This window comes from Cetorhinus maximus, chromosome 7 (genome assembly GCF_964194155.1).
Source record: "Cetorhinus maximus chromosome 7, sCetMax3.hap1.1, whole genome shotgun sequence".
NCBI classification, from domain to species: Eukaryota; Metazoa; Chordata; class Chondrichthyes; order Lamniformes; family Cetorhinidae; genus Cetorhinus; species Cetorhinus maximus.
In genome coordinates, this window is record NC_135885.1 from 44,362,827 (window position 1) to 44,378,881 (window position 16,055).

At 41.8% G+C, this 16,055-nt stretch overlaps 1 protein-coding gene across 1 annotated transcript; it reads right to left on the minus strand.

The window, feature by feature from the left end:
* On the minus strand, window positions 1–15,598 carry LOC144682754 (protein shisa-2-like). The gene is made up of 2 exons (XM_078545408.1): window positions 14,441–15,598; window positions 1–4,655 (listed from the first exon to the last, which is right to left on the minus strand). Exons 1-2 carry the CDS (start codon window positions 14,772–14,774, stop codon window positions 4,093–4,095), a joined length of 897 nt encoding a protein of 298 aa, XP_078401534.1. The 5' UTR covers window positions 14,775–15,598; the 3' UTR covers window positions 1–4,092.
* Between the last annotated feature and the right edge of the window lie 457 nt (window positions 15,599–16,055).

The window sequence follows — 16,055 nt, forward strand, 5'->3', positions numbered from 1 at the left end:
TATGTTGCCACATAATTAACAGTTTATTATGAAAATGTAATTTTGGTTCTGTATCAAGAAATACACTTAAATGTCCTTTGGAATATTACAGACTTGTCTGTACCGTAGTCTGTGGTATATTTTACACAAATAAAATGTGTACAACATTAGCTTAAGGGAAATACACAGTTCAGTTGCTCTTCCTCTTGCAACATTTCCACACAAAATTTATTTTTCTTATTTCTATATTACAAAATAAGCTATAGCAAAGAGTTTCACCTGAGAGGGGTTCACCGAGAAATCATTGAGCACAATGTGAAGTGCACACTGACCGCTATGGCTCATGAGGCTCTGTACTTTTGCAGCAAGTGCTCATTTGGTCCAACTTTCTTAACTGAACAGAAAATTGAACCAAAGCCAATAAAGTTGCTCCAGTTCCAGAGACTAACAGAAGCTCTACAGTCTCCTGGGCCAAGAATTTCCTGTTCATTTTGGGTTAAATTGAAAGACTGTTTTAGTCACTGATCATTAACACATGAGAGGACAGCATTCTAGCATCACTATATTCTGAAATACTAACTTTTCCCTGAATTTTCAAGTTGTGCAGTGTCATGGAACATCAACATACCACCTGAGGTCACCACAGCATCCAGGTTTGACCTCCTATTACCTATCCCCACAATTGATTTCACACATTGTTATGGCTAGCTCATGAAACACTCACATGAGATTTGGAAAAGGTTGGGATCAGAAAACCGCCTGATTGTGCATGGTGAATGAACAGGGTGGAGTGGAGAATGGAGGGGAAAGTGGAATGCTTTGATAACCTCATGAAAATTAAGAGGAAGAAGGTGTGGGCCCTCAAGCTCGAGTTTACATCCATGTTTTCTATTTAACTTTTCTCTATAGGGAAGAATTAAATCAGTGTCAGAAGGAGGATGGGAAACTAAAGACGAGCCTTATACTCCCAACACTCAAATGACTCCTGGAAGAACAGCAGCTTCATAAAGGGCAGCCATGTGGGCTGAACTGTTCCATTGAACAATGCCATGAATGTTTGGAGGTGTTGGTAGGATGGGGGGCTTGGAGGTGAGGGGGGAACAAGAGGTAAAAATAAAGACACTTGTTTTTTCAATAATTCTCCAAAATACAGAAAGGAACCATATGATTTTCCACAAAGCAGGACATTCTGTTTGTAACTATTGCTGTATTCAAAGAAATTAAGTATGACATAACTGAATAAATAATTTTCAAATACATGTCACATAACCTCTTACATCAGCTAAGTACAACAAATTCCCTGGTATACAAGTTAACCTGTTCATTGGATTCTCTTGTATAAAGTTCTCTTGTTTGCATAGGTTTCACTCTCAATGCAAATAATGAATAGATGTTTGGATTACTGAAGGGTTTAATTACATTGTCTTATAAATGGTAACAGTTGATTTTACAAAAATGCATTAGTTTTAAAAAGAAACTTATGATGGATGGATGGCCTCAACACCCAAATGCTATCCCTCAGGATTTCTGCACAGAGAGTTAAATGCATGTTTTCGCTGCAAAAACCGAAACAAAGTTGAGTATACATTAGTCTATACTTCATTCATATGGCAAGGTAATCCAGTGTAAAAGCTGCTCCATCATTGCTGTTCGTACAGTTTCTACCACAATATCAACCATTTAAATCAGGGAGTATATACTGCTGCAACTTACAAACTATATTTTACAGTACCATTTCAAAAAAGAACCAACATTTGTGTCCTGTTTTGGAATTCTTTTGAACATTTTGTTGAAATGTGAATATTATAAAATACAGGTAACTTATACTATAATATTTGAATATTCAAAACAAACCAATTCTGAACTAAAATCTCCAATTGCTGTCTACTGGTAGGGGTTCCAATAAATACAACCATCACAAGTAAAATTCCTTGTACAACTTCTTCTAAATTATTTTAAATAAATGAGAAGGAACTAAACACTGGATTTATTTGGAAAATTCTCTGAATTAACTGAGAACAATGACCAAATTAAATTTACTGTGCTGGGAACTGACACAACCTCGCAATGGAATTAAAATTAAATTTCAGGTTAATTTATTCTTCCTTCAAAATTTATACAACTATGCAATTTTAGACATATTTAGCTGCTGAATGAAATGAAGGCAAGTATGAACCCCTTAGACTGTAGTTAATTTATCAGAAAACTGTCAGATGAATTTGATAAAAGGACTATGGCACTCTCCCCTACTGTTGGATGGATTGCCATCAGCAGAATTGGCCATGTAAAGGCAATGTTTTTCCACTGCTGCAGCCAAGGTGCTAGAAAACTTCACAGTTCAAATTTATAGTCAAACTCGCTTAAGATTTAAATACATTTTTCAGTAACATTCTATATGTATTTGCATTTTCCCTTTTTTTTGTACTGAATTGTGATCCTGCACAACAAACTGAAATTTGGTGAAACCAAGACATTCTCTTATTCTCTAAAGGAATCGACTGACCATTTTTGAAAGCAGCAGTGTTGAAGTTGGCAAGTATAAGACATTCTTGACAATCTGCACATGGTTTTATGAAATAGAACTGTTTTCAGTATAGAAGAGGGATACATAGTGTAGTCACTTATCAGAACAGTTGTCCATTTAATATAGTGACCAGGCAAGATACAGCTCAAATCTTCCATTCAGGAATGGAACCCCTATTTCTGACCCTTATCAGACAAAAAATAACCACTTACCTTCCTCTGATTTTTGTGGGCAATCTGCCAATGGAGGATCCTTCCAAACTGACTCAGCGCCGAAGATGTCAGAGGGAGCAGACGAAAGAATCCGAGCAGAAGCCATGCACTTCACCTCCCTCTCCCACCCCCCCCCCACCCCCCGCCGTCTTTTTACAGCACTAGCTGTTGTGTTTTGTAAGTGAAGAGTTTACATGTCCCAAAGCTACAGAGAGACGGTGAGTGTGTAAGGGGGTAGGGTGGGTGAGCTAAGTGGGTAAGGTGGTAGGGTGGCAGTTGGGTACAGTGATGAGATTGGGTTGGGGTGGGGGTCAGGAGGGTAAGTCAGGGGGGTCGGGGTGTGGAGTCAGGTGGTGAGGTAAGGTCGGGTCGGAGTGTAAGATCAAGGGGGTCGGGGGGGCATTGAGTGGTGAGATCGGGTCAGCTCAGGTTGGCAGGGGCGGGGGGGTGTAGTGGTGGTGGTGATGGTGAGGGAGTCCGTTGTATGGTTACCCAGTAGTTAGACTAGGATTTCTACCTAAGATTTCCTAGGTAACTATCCAAGTAAGTAAGTTGGAACTGTCTGACGTCTCCGATTCTAACTCAGAGTTGCAGATTTTTTCAGAGGATGCTGGACAGCAGGGGAATTGCCCATCGGAAGTTCAAACACCCCAAGCAATTCCCACTGAGTCAGTGTTTGGACTTCTGAGCAGTCCCATAGTGCACCTATGGGGCTACATCCGGTCTCCAACTATCCAGAGCCTGGAAGATCTGGGCTGATGTTTTACTGCCCACTCCCACTGTGAACTCTAATGTGTGATCATCAGTGCAGTCACACTGTCTTCTTGTAAGCAATGGAACAGGACTAGCTGCATGGACTGCCACAACCATCAGAGACAATACTGACTATCATGTACATCCACAGTTTTCAGTGGGGCAGGACTCATCAACGGGCAACACTGACCAATGTACAATCCCATTTTTGTACATGCTATAGTACCCACCACCAAGTGCTTCCAACAGCAACTCCAGGCAGCACTGACAATCATGTACTCTCAAGATTAAGAATACCACCAGGTATTCCTAGGAGCATCAGTAGGGAAGCACTAATCATCAGGTACTCTCAGGATCAATATAGAGCAGAACTAACCATCAGATCCTCCCATGAGCATCAACATGACAGCACTAACCATCAGATAGTCACAGGATCATCAACAGGATAGCAAAGTTTAAAACATTTTTTCCATGTACACATAATAAAGATTTTTTTTGCCATCTCACCTGAAACAAATTTGACAAACTAATTGCTTACAAAAGGCTCAAATCGAGTTATGTTTCTCATATTTCAAAAAAGTGGCCTTCTCATAGCAGATGTTACTAAAATTGAGAAGCATCTTTCTAAACAGTTACTGTTGTATACACCATCTGTTCAGTATTCCCACTGACGTGAGGGAAGGGAGTCTGCATTTGTCGAAAACCATTCTGCAGTCCATCTATGTAAGGAGGAGTAGGGGTCATTGCCAAAGAGTCATGTTGAACAGCATAACCCAAATACTGAGGGTGTAAAAACTGAGCCTGATGTGGCAAAATCTGTGGAGCTTGCTGGCAGTTCATCATTGAGAAATTAGGTGGCATATTCAAGTATATATTATTCATTGTCCCTTCTGTCGGCAGACAGCAGTTTGTCTGTGTCCTTAGAGGGGGAGCCCGAGCCCCTGAGTTGGCACTAGAGCTGGAGCTGGCAGCGGTGCTGGATTGCCGTGATGAGGATCCTCTAGGATTGCCAGAACTTGAGATCATAGGGATAGTTTCCATAAGGCGATTTTCTGTTGGAGCTCTGCTCTGTTGTGGTTCTTGCTTGGGCTTGAGGCACCTGCAGCAGCAAGCTGCCACAAATGAGCCCACGATGACAAAGGCTACAAACACAGAGCCAACAATGAGGAAAGGCACGTAGATCGGCACTGGAGGAAAAGAAATATACCATGTTATTAACGAGCAGGTATTACAGGAGCAAAAAAAACACAGCTGGCAATAGATGCTGAATACATTAGTCACTACTATAGTCTAACAGGAATGATGTTCTCCTAGCCTATGTGTAAATGACAGTAATACTGAACAAACAGAATTAGACAGGTGGATGCAGAAGTATAAGGATGTGAATATATTAAGATGTCACAATGAAACAGTAGATTATGTGTTACACAATGAGATTTCCATTTATTTTCTCCAACAGTTAAGAGAACAATACATGACCCATTGGAACAAACAAGAGAGGTCCCTAGATGTAGAGGATTGCTGCATCTTATGGGAGGGCTTCAGGATCAGAAACGACTCTTGCAAATATGCCGCTAGTTGGTCAATCACTAATATGGTTAGTTTTGGTAATGGTCAATTATGAAATTGACTCCAGGCTCGTCCACCATCCTGTCTACAGGCAGCAGAATACATGAAAGGTACAACACAGAACCAGGTCGTTGGGCCCAACAGGACAATGCCAGCACTTATGCCCTGCACAAGCCACATCCTACCTCTCTTCACCCAATCCTATCAACATAGCCTTTTATTCCTTTCTCCCTCATGTGCTTATTTATCTTCCTCTTCACTGCATCTATGTCATCCACCTCAACTACTCCTTGTGGTAGCATGTTCCGCATTCTAACCACTCTCTGGGTAAAAGAAATTTCTCCTCAACTCTCTTTTGGATTGGTGGTTAGCAATGCTCAGGATACAACTGAGGAGATGGAGGGGGAGAACTTTAAGAGGAATTCATATACATTTGGTGTCTTTTACCAAATATCCTCCTAGAGCTAGAGTCTGCTGCTTGTAAGGAAAGGAATGAGTTATACATTTTCTGCTATTTTTGCCTGCTTTATGAAATATAGAAATAGAAATAATTTCAGGAAAAAACACTTTCAGAATTATACAGTATTGTTACTCAAATATTTTAACACATTTTAGACTAGGTTTACTTCAGAATGCAAGCTGTTCTGATGTTTAGATGGTTGATTTTCATCACTGCAATGAAACAAGTTTGATAAGAAATTGCCATTCATAAGCTGCATTATCACTGCATTAGTTCATGCAGACAATGCATTACACTATTCCCATTTAGGTTCTTTGATTTGAAGATCAGATTGGATTTTATTTGATTTTCAAAATGTATTCCGAGTACTCTTCTGGTAGATATATACAGTATTTGTTACCCATGCCCATTTAACCTTTTGTGTCCATTTCAATGTGGATTACGATTGCTGCTGTGGACCGCAGCCAATTACTTTTCATTCTCTTTTCTATAATTAGCCCCTTTCCCTCTTGGCCGTCCCACCTTTCCTTTCTCCCCTCTCGCCAACTTCACGCCAACCCCCCTGCCCCCTCCCCCACTACATTCACTGATCCCTATCCAAACCAATCACTACTCCTCAGCCTTCCTACTCTCCTGTCACAGGTGCCCTGCTATGCCTCTCTTGGCATAGGCCAAATGGCCCACAGGTGTTCTAATAAGTAGCAGCCCCAAATGTTCCATTCTCCTTTCTTGTTAACCTTCCTAACTCAGGAAACTCATTCCCATCCCATTTAACCCACACAGCGCCTTGGGCTCTGCCAGTAGATGAACAATCACCGCCCCACTCTACATTTTCCTTCAGAATGTCCACCCACTCAAGTTCATCCTGAAGAGTAAGTATAACCCGTGGCTTCTTTTCTCTATTGACTATTATTTCTTTAAACTCCTATACCCTACCCTCTACCTTTAAACAAGAGTGAGGAGCTCATGGATTTCTTTGCCACCATGGTACAGGCCACCCATTGAGCTTCCTCTACTGCATCTCTCCTCTTCCCCTTGCACATCAAGCCAACTTGCCATCCTACTTGAATCCCCATCTCCATCCAGTGTCTTCCCTATCTTCCCAGACCCTTCATCACACAGCTGAGACCAGCCTCAAAAGATCAGACAGGGTCTATAACAGACAGCTATATGCCTGACCCAGCAAATTGGAAGTTCTGTCTATAGTGCGTAGATAGGTGAGTGTAAACCTCTAACAAATTGATGTGAGATGGACAGTGACATTTTTTTTGTTTCAGCCATCTTCCTATAGCTCAGTTGGTGATCTGATGTGAGCATATTCCACCTGCCCACAGATGATGTCACTTTCTGCCTGACTGGCAGAAGCTACATTTCAAGTTTCTTTTCTCTTTCAAACATTTATTCTGCCTTATTTTAGAATCTGTATTGTTTCTGCTTCCAGCACTAATAAAGCATTTCATGTTCTTTATGTTAAAAAATTCTTGTAACCTCTTTGTTCTTCTCGTGACAATTTTAAATTAAAATCTAATTACCGGCTCACTGACCAGTTGTATCGTTGTTTCCCCTTGATCACCTCGATTGCGACTCGTCCTCACTCTCTGTTCTAATGAAAAAGCCAGTTTCTCTGAACTTGCAGAACTAATGCTTCTTAGTACCAACATAGTAAATCTCTACTCTCTAACATGGCCTTGGCATCTTTCTTATAATACAGCACTTAAAATAGGACACAATATTCCAGTTGTAGCATAACCAATGATTTGTACAGGTTTAGCATTGCTTCTGTGTTCCCCAGTTCTCGCATGTGGAACCATTCTCCCTACAAGCAACAATCCACCAAGGGCTCATACCAGCAATGAGTGAGAGGAGATTCTGAGTGAGAGGCAGCCCTAGGATTTCAGCCTTGGTATCTAATTGAAAGTCAAATGAGCACCAGTCCAGCTTTAATAAAAACTACTGTATAATCACAATGGAATTAGACACCGGAAAATTTTAAGAGTTTCCATTTAGTGCGGGGACACAAAAGCAGAAAGAAAACTCTCTAATGCTGCCAGTGATAGCAAGTTTGAGTGAGAGAAATCTGTGTGAGTTGTAAAGGGCTTTTTTCACACAAGTGAAACAAGATCTGGAGCTCATTGTCACTGTCATCAAATATTCGGTTTGTTTTACAAGCTCACATGTCCAGATAGATTCTCTATGCATGTTGTCATAGAAAATCCCTATGCATGAAAGGTGTTTTGATGCAATGCACATGAATGCCAGAAGTTAAGATCCATTTATTTATCTCTCAGCTATAATTAGCTTTACATTTTAACCATGCAAGTATTCATGCTCTACTAGTAAAGTTGTGTCATTAGCATTTTGGGTATTTTGCCCAGTCTGAAGTCAACAGTATAGCCTGCAAAAATTCTCATGCACAAATTCCAGTACGTGTTGGGGCCGGGATGACCTCAAAGTTCAATCCTCAAAATGCAGCATAAATTATACCATTACTTACATTTATATGGCACCTTATCACGTTGTGAGGCATTTTTAGATATTTCACCAAGGCTCCTTAGACAGCACCTTCCAAACCCACGACCACTACCATCTAGAAGGACAAGGGCAGCAGATAGATGGGAACACCACCATCTGGAAGTTCCCCTTCAAGTCACTCACCATCCTGACTTGGAAATATATTGCCGTTCCTTCACTGTCACTGGGTCAAAATCCTGAAGCTCCCTTCCTAACAGCACTGTGGGTGTACCTACACCGCATGGACTGCAGCGGTTCAAGAAGGCAGCTCACCACCACCTTCTCAAGGGCAACTAGGGATGTGCAATAAATGCTGGCCCAGCCAGCGAAGCCCACATCCCGAGAATGAATAAATTAAAAAAGTGAATTTGGGGAGAGGTGGCATAGTGGTATTGCGACTGGACTAGTATTCCAGAGACCCAGGGTAATGCTCTGGGGACTCAGGTTCAAATCCCACCAAGGCAGATGGTGAAATTTGAATCCAACAAAAATCTGGAATTAAAAGTGTGATGATAACCATGAAACCATTGTCCATTGTCATAAAAACCCATCTGGTTCACTAAAGTCCTTTAGGGAAGGAAATATGCTGCCCTTACCTGGTCTGGCCTACATGTGACCCCAGATGATCCACAGCAATATGGTTGACTCTTAAATGCCCTCTTAACAAGGGATGGGCAATAAATGTTGGCCTAGCCAGTGACGCCAACATCCCATGAGTGAATAAAAAAAACTTCTAAAGTGCACTGACGAAATGCAAGTGCACATGCAGAAGCCATTCTATACGAACAATGCTCCACAAATAGAAATGAGATAACTGAACACCCAGTCAGTTTATCTGATGATGAATTGTCCATAAATGGAATAAGGAAAAACAGTAAAGCACATTGGTTTTCATTCTGGGCCTGGTAGCATCAGGACTGCAAACTATTTGGATCCTGTGCATGATCCCTAGTGAAATTTGCATTGCAGCTGAATATATTCTCGGTTGATGGAGGCTTGACAGTATAAAATAATTTCATGGGGCCAAAGTAACTGGCCCAAATTACAAAATCCGCATTAGCATGAGTGGAACTGCAATTATCCTTGAATCCCAGCACTAAAAGCTAAAATAACAAAGGTACAATCTAATATTTTCTTAATCCTTAGCATTTGGATTCTATTCTAGGTCACACTCGAGCTATTGTTTCAAATTTCGCTACATTATATAAAACCAAGGAAAGATGGGCTGGGAATCCCACAGTTGTGTCTTTTACCAGACTAATCAAATGACTGGGCTTAAGTTATTCCCTTTCCATTCATTTACTAGTGTAGATTAATTTGTTGGTATGGGAGGGAAATTAATTTGTTTGTCTGCAAGATAGTAGCATTAATTTCAACAACTCTTTCTCATCAAAAGACAAGAGTAACAGACTTTAAATATAATGATATTAGATAGCCTATTTTAACTCATTTGATCAAAGGAGAAATATGCTTAAGTTATTGCATTATCAGTAGTTCAGTAAAAAGAACATTCATTGCCCAACCTAGCTAACTTATCCTAACTTAATTTGGTTTACATAAATAAATTGTATGTGGGATTTTTCTTTGTGTCCTTCAATGTTGGAATGTCACAATTAGAAAAACAACTATTTATTTTACTTTTTGCATTTAATGCTCCCATTAAACCATTTCATGGGTTAAACAACATGGGTTAAATATCACTCTCAGCTGCACCTGCAGTGTATCTTAGCCCCGATTTCAGAAGATTTCCCCATACACCAGGTGTGACATTACCATTTTTCAAGTCATTCTGAAAAGCCTAGCCCCAATTAGGGAATCCAGATTGTTTTTGTTTCTGGCTCTGCAAAAGTGGGTTAAAATATTTATGGCAGTTATACTGATGAAGGGCAAACAGGTACAAATGACCATGCAGCCTGGGATTTCACAGGTTCCAGTTTATCTTACTTTGCAATGACTATACCGGATAGAGATTTTAGAATGATCCATATGTCTGATATTCCATACAACTGGAGTATAAGTGAATGTCAATTATGAGCCATTTGGAGCCATGTATCTCAAACGTTATAAATTAGATTGAAATATGCATGAATATTTCACAAATGCTCTCTTTACAGGTATACTTTGAAAAGTGGAGTGTTTCTCATTTCTAGTGGAATCCAGTTTGCAAACAATACTGTTAACTAATAGTCACTGTTCCAAAAGGAGTGCAAAACATTTTGTGTCAAGCCATCATTCTTTAATGATTTATGACCCGTTGGTGTGAAATTGTTTGGCATTTCCTTCATACTGTTTTACACTTCATCTGATAGTTACAACACTATCTTCACAATAAGCTAGGAATCCAATTTCACTGGAACTACCAAATGGGAAACTTCAAAAATTCATGCACAATACTACAAACAAGGGCCAGAGGAATTCTTGTTCCAACATCAATATAAAAGCAAAATAATGTGAATGCTGGGAACCTGAAATAGAAACAGAAAATGCTGAAAATACTCAGCAGATCTGGCAGAATCTGTGAAGAACGAAAAAGAGTTAACGTTTCAGGTCAATGACTTTTCGAACATCAAAGCATTCTAGGTGAACATCTTGGGCGAACATTGGTGTGTTGCTTTATCAGTATTTGGTAGACTTAATTTTCTAAATCACTGTGGCTCTGGAGTTCATAGAATTATAGAATGATACATCACAAAAGGAGGCGATTCAGCCCAACAGATGTGTGTCGGCTCTTTGAAAAATCTATCCAATTAGTCCCACTGCACTTTCACCATAGCCTGTGATTTCTTTTCCCTTTAAGTATTTATTGAATTTCCTTTTGAAAGTTACTACTGAATCTTCTTTCAGGCAGTGCACTTCTGATCGCAACTCGCTGAAATGTACTGCCCAGAACTGAACACAATATTCCAGCTGAGGCCTGACTGGCGTCCCATATTTGCACTCCTTTCCCCTGATGATAAAAGTCGTAGGCTCCTTTCATGGTCTTCTATTCTGCTGTTGTTTACTACATTTCTGAGTTTGGTGTCCTCTGCAAACTTTGAACTTTTGAACTGTATACACCCAAGTCCAGGATAATAATATATACCAAAAAGATCCCTGGGCTACATTGCTGTATACTTCCCTTTAGTCTGAAAAATAATGTTCACCATTACTCTCTACTTTCTGTCCCTTAGCCAATTTTGTATCCATGCTGCAACTGTCCCTTTAATCCCCTGGGCTTTAATTTTCCTTACAATTGTGGTGCTGTACAAGCACCTTTTGAAATTCCACATACACAATATCATCAACACTCTTTGTTATTTCATCAAATAACTCAATCAAGTCATATGGTTTGATCAATTTGATCAATGGATCTTTCATCGTTTGAAAAAAAAATTAAAGACCTGTAGGTGACATCATTACAGGCAAACTGCTATTTCAGTTAATATGAACTAGTTCATACTGGAATACGGACTACAAAATGTTTCAGGTGAACCAGCTTTGTTACAGAAAGGTGCTCCTGGGCTCACTATGAACAAAGCATTTGGAAAGACCTTACAACCAGCAGGGATATGAAATATGAAATGAGTATACACTAGTCCTTGGTTTGTTCAAATCACAGGAGGCTGGCACATTTGCACCAGTGTCCTATATTTGTATTCCTTTTACTGGTGATGAAATCATAGATCCTCTTCATGATTCTTATTCTGTTGCGAGAATGAGGTAGGTCATTTTAGCAATGTAAACTCTGGGAGCTAACACACCAGCACAGCCTCCTGGGATCTGAACTTAGCAAGTACTGCTGGAAAAGTACCTTTTCATCCTATCAGCCTGGCTAGACTTCAACCCAGTTCCCAAGAGGTAAAGTGACACCTTACAACTCACTCCATTATCTAGTCCCTTAATGTTTCTATCATTAATAAAATATTCCTAACTTGTTATTTTCAATTATTTAGAACAAACATATAAGATCCTGGGGGGTCTTGACAGGGTGGATGTGGAGAGCATGTTTCCTCTTGCGGGAGAATCTGGAACTAGGGGTCGCTGTTTAAAAATAAGGGGTCGCACAGTTGAGACAAGGGGAAAAAAATTTCTCTCAGAGGGTCATGAGTCTTTGAAACTCTCTTCCTCAAAAGGCAGTGGAGGCAGAATCTTTGAATAATTTTAAAGCAGAGGTGGATAGATTCTTGATAAGCCGGGGGTGAAAGATTATCCCGGGGGGGGGGGGGGTGTAGGCAGGAATGTGGAGCTTGAGGTTAAAATCAGATCAGCCATGATCTTATTGAATGGCGGAGCAGGCTCGAGGGGCCGAGTGGCCTAATCCTGCTCTTAATTCATATGTAAGGCATTAGCTGTTATTGTCCTTGCTTTCATTGACATTCCTAATAAAATTGATAAACTCTTGAGATACAACCAGGAGATTAAACTTTTTTCCCCACACTAACCTGCATTCTAAACGATAATGGCCTATGATCAGATATCTGTCAAAATGTTGCTGATTGACTCCAGAATAAGAATTTCATGTTAGATCTGTTGCCACTATAGTTTGTTATTTAATCACCTCACTAAAACTGTTACAGCTTCTCATCCTGCTCCATGCTCCCATAAAAGGTCACCCTAATACTTTAATAAACTTCTGTTTTCAGATGCCAGTGAGTGCTGGGTAAACTTACCAAGCAGTGTTCAATGTCCATAAAAAAATACAGGAATGAAAAGTTCATTCTTTCGTTGTATAGACTAATACAGTACAGGTTACAGGAGTTTAGTCAAATAATATAGCATGTGGTCCATGAGGAATCTGGAGGGTGAAATCCTTCAAAATTGGACGAAATGAAAATAACTTGAGTTTGGGTAGGGGCACCAGTCGCTTTATCCGGAGGTTCAGATATAGGGATCGAATCAGGTACTGTGCTCCAATATTCGCAGTAAAACCCCGAATGGATCAAACTGATGGTGAAACAAACTGTGCTAGAATTAAAAGGAACTCAACATGAGACAGACGGATTCGTTCACTGCTTGACAAAATAACTCTTTAAGCATGTGGACATTTCAAGAGCTGCAACACACAAGGAAGTAAATCCCGAGTGAGTTAAACTGATCTCGCTCCAAATAACTCCTCGTTCCGCTGGGGTTGGAAGCCATGGGAAAGTTACGATGCCACGTTATTTATTTTGTCTGGTTAATTTGTTGTGTTTTTGTCTGGATGTTTTTGAGGCCTGTTTTACTTTCCGATCACTTGTGTGGTCTTTTATTCACACTGAAATGCACCGTTAAACATATTACAATAACCCACTGAATTATCTTAACACTGCAATTATCACTTTCTAGTAGCTTGGACAAGGCTTCACTTTTCGATATAACAAGGTGCACTGGTCTAACACTTTGAAGCCCAGAGGTTGTATTTTGTATGTATGGGCTTCGAGTCAGAACCAATAAGCTAAGGCTAAACAGACCCTACACTGATAACGTGTGCATCTAAAATAAAGAATGTAGCCGATTATTTGCTATGCCGATGAATATGAATGCGTTCACTAATTTACAATTGGGAAGTACAAACCGTAACAGAGTGAATGGTATCAACTTCCCGGCTGTTAGTTACAGTGTTAGCTAACGTGTGGCCATGATCATCCTTCTTTAACATGCATACCCTGACCTCGCTACAACCAATTATCCGCGATTCGGCCTCACTTTATTAGCTCGGAAACACTGTCAGATTGATGTGGACCTGCTGTCTGGAAGTGACGAGCCCACGCTGCAGCAGCATGAACGGCCCTGACTGTTATTTGCCTGGGATTCCCCTCGAAAATTACTGGGGTGATTGACGAGTTTCCTACAGTGTCTGTAACTCTGTACACGGGATTTAATTAGGGGAATCGCAATTCTACCTCACACGCATCCGATCCACAAGCTGTGTGAACAATCCCAGCTGACTATATCTGCCGCTTTCTCAGTGCACGGGGTTCTTTATAATCTGGGCGAGAGATTAAAGCTGCTGAAGACACAAACTTTCCTGGGACACACCAACTTCTTAACATGACACGGTCACAACGGGAACAAAAATCGACTCTCTTTCCCCCTCTTTTTTTTCTAGGCTAGTCTCTGTTGAAATTTTCCGACTTCACAACTTCCAACAGTTTTGTTTTGGTGCCGGTTGAAATGTGACCAGGTTCCTTCCCCACCTGGCGAGGAAGCAGAAACGAGGAAGTTCACTTCATTAAACTGAGCTGTTGCTGGCCCTCGTTACAGTGAATTTACAACACAGGAACAGGCCACTCGGCCCAACGAGTCCTTACTGGTGTTTCTGCTCCCACATTACTTCATCTAACCCTATCAGCATGTTCTTCTACACCTTTACCCCTGGGTGTATTTAGCTGCCCCTTAAGGGCGTCGATCGTCGCCCGATGTTGCTTTTTATGAAAGTTTTCTGAACAGTCCTCCCCTTCCCCGCCCTCTTACCTGCCGAGGAGTTACTGCTGTCTCTGCCCTCGCTGCCGGTTTGGTCGTCGCCGCTGACGGCCGGTTGGTCGTTGTTACAGTGGCCCTGGTCCAGCCTGGCCTCGGTGCTGGAGCAGCAGTAGCGCAGGGAACAAGAGCCACAGCAGATGGTGGCCGAGCCCGCGTCGAAGCGCTCGGGACACTGGAAGCCTTGGTGCCAACTCCCCTGAGAGTCCAGCCAGCCGTGGCAATACTCCCCGCTGCCGCTGGCCGGAGCCGGGCCCGCCAGGGAAGCAGCGAGGAACAGGAGGAGGCAGCCCGGGGGCAGCCTGCACCTCCTCATCATCAACTCCATCCAAACGCCCAGGAATCACAGGTCAGGTCAAACAATAGACGCAGGCAACACAAACACACAACGCAGTGCCCTTCGCACGGACTCCTTCCGCTCCTAAAACATCTTCAGCAAAAGTTCTGGGATCAGAAAAGAAAAGCCGAGATACCCCAGCGTCACATCCACTAGGAAATATGTTTAAACAGCAAACCAAACTGCAGGTACACACATTTCACTCCCCATCTTCACCCAGGGCAGAGAGAGAGAGAGAGAGAGTCACGGTTCGCAATAGAATTTAATTTAGTTTTTGGTTTTCATGAAGCACAGGAGATAACACATTTCCTTTTGCCAACATGTTCACGTTGTTTCTTGGCTCGGAGCAGCAACAAGCAGCAAAACAGGAGCGACTTCGTTCAGGAAGAAATGAAGCGTCGCTTCAATCCAAGTCTCCAGGCGCCGGCGATCGGCGGCTCCCTCCCTGTCTACAGCCAAGACCCGTGTGCATCACCTTCCTTCACTGCTCACAATGATAATCCACCAGTCCCGGCTGGAAGACACTGTTGCTACTGCATTTTCGCACAGGGGTCCCTGAGCTACATCTGTGCCAAGGGCTTGTCAACTTTTCTTGCTGGGGAAAAAAAAAAGAAACAAAAAGCCCGCTCTGTCCGTTAGCACGGACTCTGGGAGATTCTCGCCTCTTTTACATCCATGTGCTTGGATAAGACTGGCGATGCTGCAGCAGCCTCAGCCCTGAGGCGAATGTAACCCTCTGAGCTGCAGTATCCCAGTCCCACTCGTTCCCCCACCCTCTGCCTCGTCTCAATGCTATAACCCTCACCTCCTGCAATGACTGGTCTTCACTGTCTCTCCAGCCTCCTCCACTTCATAATATAGGGGACTTGCGCACAGGTCTGAGTCTGCGTGAAAAAAAAAGCACCGTCCCATGGGAATTGGAGTTTCTTCAATGACCAAACTTATTGTGCGTGAATTCAATCATCTGCCATTTATTCGCTGAGCGGGATTGATGTTTATTAAACAGCTAGTCTTAAAACAGAGGATTCGCTAGAAATAAGTGCGATGTTTTTTTAATATGTTCGAACACTCGATGCATATCCAGGTGGGGCTGAAAACGACGTTTCGCCTTTACACAACAGCTCTGCTGGTGGTGCAAGTTCATTGCAAGCTGCACAGAGAGGGAGCAACTTTGGAAACGCTTCCCTCGGTTTCCTAACTCTGTCCCGTGCCTGAACCAGCGCATTGTTGGGTCTCACATTGGGACATCTCCCTGGAGTAAAGGAACTCCCT

Bases quoted from the DNA above. Each gene is read 5' to 3' on its own strand.
- LOC144682754 (XM_078545408.1), bottom strand. From the start codon at position 14,774: ATGGAGTTGATGATGAGGAGGTGCAGGCTGCCCCCGGGCTGCCTCCTC. The intron at 4,656-14,440 runs GTAAGAGGGCGG...CTTTTCCTCCAG, and splicing joins CAGCAGTAACTCCTCGGCAG to TGCCGATCTACGTGCCTTTC.